General features: G+C 39.7%; 1 protein-coding gene across 1 annotated transcript in view; it reads left to right on the top strand.

Moving 5' to 3' along the window:
• The window catches only part of LOC134531319 (protein Wnt-5b-like), a 151,716-nt gene extending 143,865 nt beyond the window's left edge, over nucleotides 1–7,851 (top strand). The window contains exon 7 of the mRNA XM_063367014.1: nucleotides 5,526–7,851. Within this exon, the coding sequence (XP_063223084.1) occupies nucleotides 5,526–5,713 (188 nt within the window). The 3' untranslated portion in view covers nucleotides 5,714–7,851. The remainder of the gene's footprint in view (nucleotides 1–5,525) is intronic.
• The last annotated feature ends 6,037 nt before the right edge of the window (nucleotides 7,852–13,888 follow it).

Raw genomic sequence — 13,888 nt, 5'->3', positions numbered from 1 at the left:
TACGAACTCGTGCAAATGCCACCTGCTTATTGGCCACTGACTCGCGAGACTTTAATCTGGGTTGCTTGTGATTCGAAAAATCTTTCGTTGAGAGGGTTTTCACTGGCTTCAGAATACTTCAAATCAACTGTAGTTGATCACAGAAGCAGGTAAAAAAGATGAACGTGGCCTATCGAGTTATGAATACCGTGAATTTTTCACGTGTCTGCCAATAAGAACGGATCACGATTCCCGCCGTCACACAGCCGCTACCAAAAAATGCCGTAGTTTGTTGACAGCTTCCAGGATGCAGAAATCTCACATCGGCCGATGTTCTGACATGGCGCGGATCATCAGCTGGTCGTCAAGCAGCTCTACTCGATGCCCGTGTTGTCGTGGGCGTAGATCCCGAGTTGGGAGGGGGGAAAGGGGGCCCGGTACTTCTGGAATGAACAAGCCCCTCGCTTCTTGTAACATTACCAACCGTTTCTTGGCAGCTGGTTTCCAAAAGGAAAATTTTGTGCAAGTAAAGAAAATTTATTCCCTTGGCGAGGTCGAACCCGTGAATGTTTTGTAAATGGGAAACGTGGTGGACCCTACGTTCTCTGGATGGTTCTTTCAATAAGATTTTTGTGACATACGCCATTTATGTATGTCATAAGATACCTTAAAAAAACTGACAAAAATGAATATGCAAACACGCAGAAAACTAACCAAAATCAACCAATGTCAAAAGTTAAAAACATAGAGAGAAAAGAAAATTTCATGTAAGGAATTTGTCAGAAAAAAAATATTGGCAGTACAGATTGATGACAAATACGAGACAGTTGTAACAGGAACAGTAAATAAAGACAAAAAAAGCCCTTGGATATGACAGCGACAAACCGACGAACTTAATGATGGTACTGAACAGATAATGCGGACAACACAGAGAAGCACAGGTGAACCCAGTGATGTGGCAGAAGAGATATTCTCGACACCGTAGCGATGACAGCAGAGACGAACATAGTAAGGCTTCCTGAGACAAAACAGTGGCGACGTTTCGGTAACTGAGATCTTTTCCCTTCCTCAGGCACAAACACATTGATCTGGACATTGCCGGAATGTGCCGGTAAGTTTTTCTCGAAGTACTCCTGTCCCCCCTCCCCACCAACAATTCATTACGCCAGTGATCAGTTCTTATCTGATTGCTCCTCATCTTCTCTAATGACCCTGAGGTCGAACATGCGTTAAGCCATTAGCAGGGGTCTGAAAAATTTGCTCTTTTATTTATTACAGCTAACGTTTCCACTCTGGGATGACTCTTATTATTTGATCACAGGTTCTTCGACACCCTCTAAAGGACTAGAAAACAATTACAAACGCCTATAAAACACTAGACCGAATAAATCGCGAGCAGAAGAGAAGTTTAAACACACCAGCAACCAATGAACATTTGACATAGAGTTGACTGAGCACGCGTCGGTGAAGTATAATCTGGCACCAGAATTTAAAAAAAAAAAACAGCGAATTTTGTAGGTCTTTAGGCATGTAAAGCAAAATACCAGCTTTTTTGAAGTAGGCTTTTTAGGGTTTGTATTTTTTTTTGTAGGTTGATAAAGGATTTTTTTTATATTTTTTGTTGGTGTCAAGTGAGCTGGATGAATGGGGCGGAAATTCGATGGGGAGGGACGCAAACTGCCTTCTCTCCATTGTCTGTCCGCTGGACGTGGCTGATGAATTAAGCTGCCTACCGCCGAACAATCCCCCGAGCAGGAGGGGCCTTGCCCGATGTCAGACGCACGCCTGTCCGACCGGATGAATTGGCGGCGGCGTGTCGCGGCCGCGGGGGGTCGGCGAAGAGGGCAGGCGCGGTCGGTCCTGCCCGCGTGGAGTCGCCCTTGACAGAGCCAAGGCGACCGTGAAGACGAAGGAGGTGACTGGCAAAACCCCCCTTCTTCACCGTCCCCAACACGAAAATAAAAGGACAATAAAAGAGCGCGTGTAACTCAGTACACGGGATAGAAGTGAAACTTGCTAGGCAATTCAAACCTCGACTCGTAGATATATTATAGAGGGTAAAACGGCAGAGAGAGAGAAAGAGAAAAAGAAGACAATTTTCTAAATAAACATCAATTAAAAAATTATTATTGTTTATAATATTAATAATTATTAATAAAAAATAATTATTTATGTCAAAATAGGTACTACTCACTGTTGAAAAACACCATAAAAAATGTGCGTCTTAATGTTTCTTCAAACAATTAAAACCTTTTGTAATTCATAACAGGTAGCGCTATCAATGCGGGCAATGCAGGGACTGTCTCAACAGCGCTCTCTACACTGCTGGTTGAACAAGGAGGAACGTGAGCGCACTGGTAGCAAATATATAACATTCAAGGCACACACGGCTGACTGTATAGGATACATGCATATATTTTCTTAAACAAGCGCATGCGAACAATCTCTGTATTATTATTTCCTTTGATCTATTTCTCTTACTTCTATTTTTTTTGGAAGGGGAACGAATCATCGCACAAAGAGCCCAGAAACGTATACAGCATAACTCTCTTTTTACATCTCTTTGGCCAAGTACCTATTCTGTGTCCTTTTCACACCAGAAACGTTTCAAAACAATGTTTCACGAAAACGTTACATTAAAAATTGGCCTTTGAACGTTTACTGTCATCGCGTCCAAGCGTCAAAATAAGTTTCACTTCAGTCACAACTGTTTTCCCCATAGCGTCGCGAATTTGCCTCGCCTGGTCTCGAGTGCAGCGCCATTATCGGGACGTCTACCCGCGCCTTCTGGAAGCGGTCTTTGGGGGGCTGTGCATCGTGAGTCGGTCCCGCAGAGTTCCCGCGCTCGCCGAACTCGACGGGATAAGTCCAGCGAGGCATAGGCTCTCGTCGAAACACGCGAGTGTCAGTTTCATTACTCGAGCTAGAGAATAAAAAGACAATAAATTACATTTCATCTTACTTTATTATATACAAGGCATATTCCTAAAGTAAGGGCCGTTTGGTACCCATTCCCCCACCACCGCCAGGCCCCGCCCCGCCGCAATACTAAACTCGCGTGAAATGATTTTTATCGAAAGTTTGAATTTACTACGTATCTACTTCATTTGTTCATATAATCACCATTGAGTTCTAAACACTTTTCATAACGTTGCACCAGTTTCTTTAACCCCTCAGCACAAAATTTCGTCACCTGGGTATCAAACCAGTTGACAACGGCAGTCTTGAGTTCCTTCCTAGTCGTCGGATTGACGTGCCGTTCGTTGTCACAAACGAAGCGCCTACGGTAACATCTTCACAGACAGTCCAGAAAATATCAATCAGCAGCAACAGCAGCCAGTCAGTCTCTCGGATCGCCGAAGCGAGCAGGTGAGTCACGCGCCAGGAAGCGCGGCTACTCGCAGTGCAGACGAGTGAAGTGAGAAGCCCGCGCATAGGGGCATTGCACAGGGGCAGGTGGATATCCTTTTGCACACAAACATCGAATCTCCACGCGCGCACTCACACGTCTGACCTCGCTCTCCTTGTCACCCGGGGTTGCCGGCGAGTAGCCGTGCCTTCCAGGCGTGTGGCTCGCGGAGATGGCATCGGCTTGATCGTCGCGGGGCCCGGGATGCTACAATAACTGCCCCTGTGTGCGGGCTTCCCGCTTCACTCGTCTGCGCTGCGGGTAGCCGCGCTTCCTGGCACGGGACTCGCCTGCTCCATTGCAGCGATACGAGAGACTGGCTGCTGTTGCTGCTGATTGCTGTTTGCTGGAATGACTTTGAAGATGTAGCCGAGGCAGTTTCGTGGGTGACTACGAACCGTCTGTCGTCAATCTGACGATGAGGAACTCAAGACTGCCGTTGTCAACTGGTTTGATTCACAGGCGACGAACTTCTATGCAGAGGGGTTATAGAAACTTAGGACTGAATAGCCATTGTGTGTAAAAGTGAAGTAGATTTGTAGTAAACAAAAATTTCCATTGAAAATCTTTTCTCACAAATGAAATTTTTGTAATAAATAATGGCCCTTAATTTATGACTTGCCTCGAAGTTTCACATTAACAAAACACTTATAGTGTGTGTCACGAAACTTGTCTCAAATTTGACAGTATTCAAAAGTAATTTCGCAGTGTCAGTCTACTTCAGTTAGAGAATAAAAAAAGTTATACTACCTTTTATCTTACTGAATTTTACAGTTTTAAATATATATATAAATATATATATATATATATATAGTCCGTGTCAAGAAATTTTTCTCAAATGTGACAATTCTCAAAATCAGTATGGATGGTATATATATCCTTATGCAAATGTCGTTCGGTCAACTATATGTTTGTAAACAATTTAATATGATTGACAGTATTCGTAAATCAAAAACATGTGTTACTATTGCAGTGACACATGGGAAATGGGCAATGCTTGTACCATTTTGAGAACTGTCAATTTAAAGACAAGTTACATGACATTTAACTTATCCAAGACACATAACCTGAGGTTATAGGCAAGGTTACTGGTATTTCTTAGGAATATCCTGTTTTTACTTTTCGTAATCTGCTTGGACAGAAATACTTGGGAAAACACTGATGCTTTCCGTAAACCCTAAACGTCAATTTACAAGATTTCTGAAATTACATACTAAAAAAATCGTGTACATGTTCATTCAATGTCAGATATGATTAAAATACCGCATGTTGGTGTTAACGCTGCAGTTGACGTCCAAGGCAAGCGAGCAGCAAATGCACGCTTGAATTCTGAAACCCTGAAAGACAATAACATAAACACAGCAAAAATTAGCAGTATTAATGCGATACACGCTGTAACATCACGAGTATAATGCGTTTTTGCTTTATTACCCGAGTATAATATATTAAGAAAAATGTGTGTGAATATATATAAAAAGAAAAATGTACTCGGGTACTAAGGCAAGTATATATAAAGCGAGAATATATATATATATATATATCCACACACACACTATTTCTTTATATATATATAAATAAATATGTGTGTGAAAGAAAAATGTACTCGTGTACTAAAGCAAAAACGCATTATATTCGTGATGTTACAGCGAGTATCACAGTAATACTGATAATTTTTGCTGTATATATATCGTCATGCTCAATTTTTTATTACACTCTGTCCGTTACTTCAATTTCCCAAAAGTGTAAGTTACAAGTAACCGGCACTGCTAGAAATTACAGTAAATTTTGGGAATTCTTAACGACGAATTTACCTCAAATAAATGAAGTTCTTCTAAATTTAAAATAACGGCGTCTTCGTAGAAACTACGCCCTTATTTCGATTTCCGAGTCGTGCGTTTCTCTCTGAACACACGAGTGGGCTAAAGAAGGATATTCTTTCTGTAAACTTAACACATTTTTTAAATAATGTTTCGTTAATACTCCAGGAAAATTCTCTTTTGTTCGTGTTTTAACTAAGTGAACTATACGTCAGTAAATTTAAGAATATAGCCATAAGTCCTGTATAATGTTTAACCAGCGCTAGTTGTAAACTGGATGTGGAGATGTGCGAGTGTGTGACGTGGTTCTCTGGCCGCAGGGACGCAGGGCCGGACCTGCAACCGCACCTCGCACGGCATGGACGGCTGCAACCTGATGTGCTGCGGCCGCGGCTACAACACCCAGAAGACGGTGGTGCGCGAGCGCTGCCAGTGCAAGTTCCACTGGTGCTGCTACGTGGAGTGCAAGACGTGCACCAAGACGGTGGACGTCCACACGTGCAAGTAGCGTGGCTGCTGCCCCCCCCCCCCCACCGCCACCACTACGAGGCGCCCCCTTCGTCGCAACGACGTCACCTGGGCCGGTGACGACGCACCTGAAAAGTTCGGCGTCCGGGACCAATCTCAGACGGTGGACGTCCGTGAGTGCAAGTAGTTTTGCAACTGCTTCAATCAACCCCACCACGACGAGGCGGGAGTCGGACTGCTGGTGGTGATCTCCACCATCGCGCGTCACTGGCAACGACGTCACTGGACCAGTCAGTGATGGCACACCTGCAGTCCCGCGGTGTCCGGATCAAGCTCAAAACTCACTGTGGTGTTCCCGCATGTTTTCCCACCCACGATGTGCCGCCTCGTACTCCTGACATCTCCTAGAGCGGAGGACGCTCCGAAGGCACCGATGGTGTGCGGGTGAGAGACGAAACGGATGGCAGGAACTACATGCAGACTCCAGTAATAATACCTTTCTCAACTTATTAGCGGATTGTTAGAAAATGGTATAAAGCAACCGAGATGAACGAGAACTGCCTTTGGGACTCACACAGGCGCGTTGTACCCCTAGAGACACTACACGGATGTGGGCAGTGCAGTGTATGATAGGCGCAGAGTTGTGATTTCGGCTGGTGCGATGCTTCCAATACCGCAGCGAGGACATTATTTAGGATGCTTGTTTTGTTCGGCTTATCACGTGCTCCCGAATCAACGGGATACAACTTGGTGCAACCCACCTTCGACTTGACAAACTATTTGTCTTCGTGACGATTTGGTGCGACTTCTTTTGTGCCATTATCAGTGAGTGACATGCCGTAATAAACTGTAAGAATCATATACAAATCAAAACAGTGTCTTACAAACATCTAAACTACGTTCGTATAACGAATGAAAACTTTATGTAAAACTATTTGTACATACACAAAAACATAATTATTTATAGAACATATATGTGCAAGACTGAAATAAAGAGACATGACATCATGATCAGTGTTAAGTCAACTTTTCTATTGGCTTGTACCTAATGAATGTGTATTGGACATCTCAGTCAGTTTCGTTGTATCTTATGGTGAATTTTTTTTCCACACAACTTGGACTATTCGGTCCTGTTATTGACGTGTTTATTACCTCTACGAGTGTCATTAAATTTGGACGGTATGATTGTTTTGCAATTTCGTCGTGAGCTCCAAGATAAATGTAGTTGCATTAAATGTTTTTATACGGAGCAGTACATAATGTGCGTAAACAAATTCCAGTAATGGTTGGCCTTGTTAAGAAAAATGCACGGAGGTAGCGCAGTTTTGTAGTAACTGTTTCAATAGTCAACTGTACAGCGAGATTCCACATCGCTATATATGTTTATTTTGCATAAATTAACTACTCAAAAGCACCTTTAACGTTCCTTTTTTGATGACTTCTCGGTGAAATACACATCCATTGGAACGAAAATGTTTGATTTAACACATAAGTCTTTCAAATGTGAATGGGCGCAAAATAGTAATAATTTTTTGAAACTGTTATTTCCTTGCCATTTTTGTATTTTTTTTTATAGATGCAATGCAAGTGTTTTTCCAGATGGAATATTTATATGCAACAAAAAGCAAGTGTTATTTATATGTACTTAATTTTACTTTCCACAATATGGTAGTTTAACAGACAATATAAATAATTTTTTTTTGTAATAATATATATCCATGCTATTCAATTTATTTCCTTTAACACTGTTTAAACATATCACGCAATCTTTAATAAAATTTCCCAGAAAAATATTTATTTATGATATTACTAAAGAGAACAAAATTTTAGTGCAGTACCTATCAACAGTTCTTCCTCTATTGCGATAGTTGTATGCTGTCTTAGTTTAGTAATTTTTTGAAGGAATGTTTTAATGTCATTAATTTTTTCACTATTTTAAATACTGATGCTGGTGTATCTTATATCGAAATTGTTTTTTCTTGAGCAAGTAGTTTCAATAAAATAAAATAAAAACTTCAATAAAGCTTGGCGAGTCAACTTAATTAAAACTGTGTCTGTTTAGTGTTACATAGAATCATTTTAAATACAACCACCACCATCCCGAATAAGTGTAAAGTGTTCTCTCCTGAGAGTGTGTTACACAGGGTCCTGGGAAAGAAGCCTGCTAAAACTCATTAACACTATGTACTGTATTTCAGCTACAACAATAGAGCTTTAAAAGAGAAGCAATTCTTATTATGTTGTTTTCGACAGCCAATATAATTTCAATTAAAACTTTAAAAAAAAAATTTAAATTAATTTTTAATTTGTTTAGTTATTAAAAAAGGGAATATATTTTGTTTACCTTTCATCTTCAAATTCACAGCGATTCATTAAAAATGTATTTATTGTGAATAACTATATTAGATTTACTATCATTGTCAAGGAGAAGCAAAAAAGAACCGTCCACCATCTTGAAATTGTCATGCCTTGTTAAATGGTAACATTGCAGCCATATTGGGTAACCTGAAAAATAACATAAAATAAGTTTTAAAAATGCCTGTCTGTTTGCCTACCTATTTGCACAACAAACTTTGTGAGTTGGCGCATTGTTTACAATAGATTCATATTATAGCATACTTAATATTTGTGAGCTCTTTGTAGCCGACTCCTGATGAGATACAATATTAATGCATTTTAGATTTTTAATTTAATTAAGATAATAAAAAATGGTTAACACATAGGTTAAGGTAGTGGAATTATATATACCACATGCATGTTTTAGACTGGAATCTTTTAAAAGTTCCAAAATCTTTATTTTTTATGCATAAATATAAGAGATTATTTTTCTAGAACACGGCGGAGGCCACGTGGTTAAGGCATCTCGTGAGCTGAAAGTCGTGTATTGAAAATCTCCTTTCTTTATCAATATATTTTAATTTGTTTAGACATTTTAATGCGCTATACTTAAGAGATAATATAACATTTTAATGAACTCTACATAATCATAATTTACTAATCTAGTAGTCAATAATGAAAAACATATAAAAATATTGCAAAATTTGATTAAATGTGTTTGGTTAAGTATTATAAATGCACCATTACATTTTTATTTCATTTTCACATTGACCAGGAATCAAACCAAAGACTCAAATCAATCAGTTGATTAAAAAGATTTACTAAATAATTTATTTTTATTTTTTAGAATTTTTTTTTTTACTCAGACATGTGGATTTAAGATGGCTGATGCTAGTGAGAAATTGAGGGGTACGATAAGGGGTTTAATTAATTACTTTTTTACTATCATAAAGTATTAACATTTTGGGGGTGCTTTTTGGATTTTCAGTTTGAATCTCTAAAGGTTTTTCATTTGTTGGCCAAGATGGAAAATCCAAGATAGCAAATCCAAAATGGCGGCCAAGCTCAAAAGTAAAAGTTTTTCAAAATTATGCCCGTGGCATTACAAATCCAAGATGTCGGCAGTTGCTTCAACCAAGATGGCCGTTAGATAATCTAAGATGGCAGCCTGATCACCCTGTCACCACCTTAGGAACCCTGTTTCCGGACATACCAAAATATACTACTGTAACGTTTTCAAAATAAATATTATTCTCTTGTTTTATAGTTGCTCTTCCTATTGTATAATGACAAAGTAAAATGCATATGTATTTTTACATTCAATTTCCTTCTATCATACTTGACCAATCTTGTCATAAAAACTTGAAGTAGACTGTAGCTAATTTAACATTCTAGAAATTCTCGCTATGTACTTCGATTAGAGTTCACCATATTTTGTGTGAATGAAGAAAGAAACATGACGTTTTATATACATGTTTTAGATGTGAAATAAAGATTTTTTTGTGAATTATAGCATGTATTATATTTATCTTCATAAAATACCTTTAACTACATATATAACTTACAGACACATAAGTAAACGTGCTGCAGGATATATTTATGCTCGATTTTTTTTACCAAATTCCAAGTTTAATGCAAAGTTGCAGCTAAAAATTCCCGCTTACTCGCATTGAGGGTTCTGTCAGACTTTCCTCTACTGTATAATGTATTAAAGTTTCCTGTACACAATCGTACAAAGTCAAACCATGCTTTACTAACCAATGACATTTCACGGCAGTATTAAACGAAAAGTAAAAGTCACCAAACCCACTACAGATAAATAATAACATAAGTTGTATAGAAGTTTATTAAATTATTATTCACACGTTAAAGTAAATATTTGTAAGTTCAAGTGAATTTGTACATGTTACCATAGTTCCATTCACACATACCGTCGGAGTTTCTCATTGCCTAATGATATAATATCGGCAGATTCTTTTCTTCTGCCCTTGAGACCAACCTAACGCGCGCGCACACACACACAATCACGGTACACACAAAGAGTACATACATTCAACAAAAAAAAACTTAAAATATACCCAATGGAAACACATTACAAACACTCACAATACACGTATGTATTACAGTAAATGCACAAAGTACACACAATACACACACTGAACACACAGCACACACACACCCATACATATATATAATATAACCAGAATAACAAACGAAATTGTCTCGTACCACATTTCCTAGCTTCCTTCACTCCATACCGTTAGTTGCTCTTGCACCTCACCATACGTATCTCTCCACACCATCAGACTATCAGCATCTTTTCTTCCACTCTCTTTATAATTCTCTCCAACACTACTATAATAAAACAGATGGGGACAATTCACTACCTTGTTTCACTCCGTTGGCTTGTTTAAACAACTTTATCATCCCTCTTCCAGTTCTCACCCTGCTTCTGTTTCCCTTATACATACCCCTTACTCTACTTATTAACTCTTCTTAAATCCCAACTTCTTCCATAGCTTTACAAACACACTCTCTTTTCACACTGTTGTACGCCTTCTCCACGTACAGGAATATATTTACTCAATCTTTCCCAAAATAATATTGCCAAAACCGCATACAGGACCGCGATGCGCGCCATGCTCGGAGCTGGCTGGCGGCCCTGCATGGTCACTGACGTCATGCGCCGTCCACTGACGTAAGTAAGGCATGCCACGCGTGCCTGGCCGGATTACATAGGCCCTCGCTACCCCCCTTCCCTCTTCGCTTCCCGCGCATCGTCCCGTCTCGGGATTATCACCTTTAAGCGGTCTGGCAATTCTGCGGGTTTCCCAAGAGTGCCACGCGGAGTGGCATGAATAAAAAAACCCTTTATGGATTTCTCGAGCGTCGAGCCGGCCGGGGATGACCGGACTCGTCACAGCGGCTCTCGTCGATTCGAGAAGGCCGCAACAGGTACTTAAGCAGTGACGCCGGCCTCCGCGGGAGTTCCGCAAGTTCCGAGCGAGTTTCGATAGTTCGGAGAGTTCCGCGAGGGAGAGACCCCCTCGAGAGTGGCGCGACGCGGAGCGACGGGATCGAGAGAGTGCGACTGAGTGGCGCGAGGCTGTGTGTGAGGACAGGCGCGAGTTAAGGGTCGAACCACTGTTGAGCCTAGCTCCAGTGAGGAGTGCGAACTGTGGAACTTGATAGACATTGAGTGACTTGCGAATAAACACTTTTAAGTGTCAGTGATTGGTGATCGGACATTTTTATGTACAATTATCAGTAATGTAAATATTAGTAATTAATAAAACTGTAACACAACTTATTTGGGCTATCCCTTACGAAACCAGTTCTCACCTAATAGGTCGTTACAGTATCTTCTCTTTCTCTGGATGGATCAATTGTTTACTAAAAAGAAATCTCACGTAAAACAAGTTATAAAAAGCTCAAACACTTCAATTTGATGTTACTCCCACTTTGAGGCTGAAAGAGGAAAATGATTGAGAATTTTGGGATGGCTGTGTGGGCCAATGTTATGCAGCTCTCTGACACAGTATGGTGGTATGTGATATGTGATATGTTACTGTAGTAGCATGTGAATGGCGGTCCGAGCGCTGGATCCTGGTTCCGGTGCCTGTGGTGACTGTCCACCACCTTTGATTGTGATGGTACGGCGGCCATATTGGATGAACTAGACCTTTGACATTGACATTTGACACCGACCTTTCGCCTTGATTTTGGACCTTAACCTCGAAACCCGAATGCCATCTTGAATTCTGCCATATTGAATTCCACATCTTGAAATCGAGTACACTACTCTCCTACGTGGCACTTTTCGTTACGGTAGAACCTTCCGCCATCTTGGATTATAACATCACATCTGCTATTTTATTTCCGTCTGCTGGAGGTCACATCTTGTATTATGACATCACATCCATCATATTGTTTTTGCCTGCTGAAGGTTACCTTCTTGGATGATGTCACAGCCGCCATCTTGGTTTATTTTTCTGCAAGAGGTCACCATCTTGGATGACATAATGTCAACAATATTTGTTTTGCTTTTTGTTCAGAGCGCAAGCATCGCTCTGTCTCATACACGTAAGGTCGATGTTCCATTACTCACCAGTGTTGTTATGACTCTTATCGACATATTAAATTTTAATTTTATACAAATTACATTAAAAGCGAGGTGATTAGAGTTATTACAGCTCGGACCTCTGGGTTGAAAAACATACGCCGTTGACCACGCGGCCATCGAGACATTTACCAGTCAGAGAATTAAATAAGGTATATATAAAAATAACACACATTCTAAATCGTATTTTTTTTATTTGAAGGAATCCTAGCATTGTCAGATAGAGAGCGCTGCCACCGTCTGGTTTCCGTATGCTATGGTGTACTACCGCCATAGTGATTTAATTTTTACCCGCTAGAGTGCAGTAGTAGTATTTATTAACAGTCAACTGTCTGGATATCCGCCATATTGTCGCCCATCTTGGCCGCCATTTTGTAAATCTCTAATTATTAAACTAAATTCGTAAAATTTTCCAAAATTCATAAAAAAAGCACTCATTATTTTGATTGATTCGCTCGATTCCTGTTCCTGATGCCATCTTTGGTCAAGGCAGAAACATTTTATTTAATAAAATTTTATATTACATCAATGTAAAATAAATAAGTGAAAGGTTCAAGAAATAACTAATTTACAAATAAAAAATGTATAACATAAATTCTACAAATAAAAGAAAAAATACAAGTAAATTACTAAAATCTTAATCTTTTCGCGATTATTTCAGTCTTTATGAATTGCGAAGCGAGTAATTTCAGGGAGTCTCCACATTACAGTCATTCACCACATATAGAAGACAGCTTAGAGTTATCAGTTTCATTGAAGGACAGTGATATATTTTATGATGCCTCTCACGGAACATGTGCACAAACATCTTGCCACAGAAGAAACATTTTGGTCCTGTTGAATGCGCAACCAGTCCCTCACAATTCCTGAATTGTCTTTTTAATTTTCCGTTAAAATAAACTGGGCACACCTGTTGTACTGATATTAAATGCGTTCAGAGTTATTATTTCAATTATGTATTACGTTATCCCAAATTTTCATTTTGATGCTATCACATTAGGTACAGTTGGGTGATGGAACGCCACAAGTTATTGCTGCTGCTGAAGACACTGCACACATTAAAGTCTCCTCTAGTTCTGACGATGATGTCATCATTAGGATCTGCGTCACCATCGGCGTTGCTACAGTAAGGATATTTGTTAATGATTGATTTGACATTGTTGTTTTGGTTGTAGGTGATAGGTCAAATGGGCCGAAGAACCTTCAATTGCTAAACATGTCATCGAGGTCTTGGTCATTTCAGCTTTCATTTGGGAGTAAGGATTAACACTGTCGAATAACTGTACTCACTCTTCCACGAAGGCTAAATGAGAGTCACAACCAAAGAAAGTCATTTACATATCCACTTGCAAAAGTCATGTGACAATATGGAGCTAATCAAATCTCATTTTGAAAGATCTGCCAAATAGTCAAAGCGTCGTTATAAGAAGCCACACTTTTCGCCTGGTGACGAACTTAACGACGTGTTAAGTGGACAGTTCCAAAACTTCATGACATTTAGCATGCTGTGCTAGTATAAATATTTTGCCTCAGAATTTACAAACGATTATTTGCTTGCATTTAACTATCCGAATACCGATTTCGAAATTTCGATGAAAGCTATGTTGACTACTATATTGTTTATTATATTTAATGAACTGTTAAGTTGAAGTGAAAGACATATATTTTCACTGCCGCGACGAACATGCCAATAAACGTCCATTGATCATTAAAGTCTCCAAGGTTGCTGGCGAAACTTCAACTGATGAAACAGCACCT

This window comes from Bacillus rossius, chromosome 3, assembly GCF_032445375.1.
Source record: "Bacillus rossius redtenbacheri isolate Brsri chromosome 3, Brsri_v3, whole genome shotgun sequence".
Taxonomy (NCBI): Eukaryota; Metazoa; Arthropoda; class Insecta; order Phasmatodea; family Bacillidae; genus Bacillus; species Bacillus rossius.
Note: the sequence above shows the minus strand (reverse complement) of the source record. Positions and strands in the feature narration are given on the sequence as shown.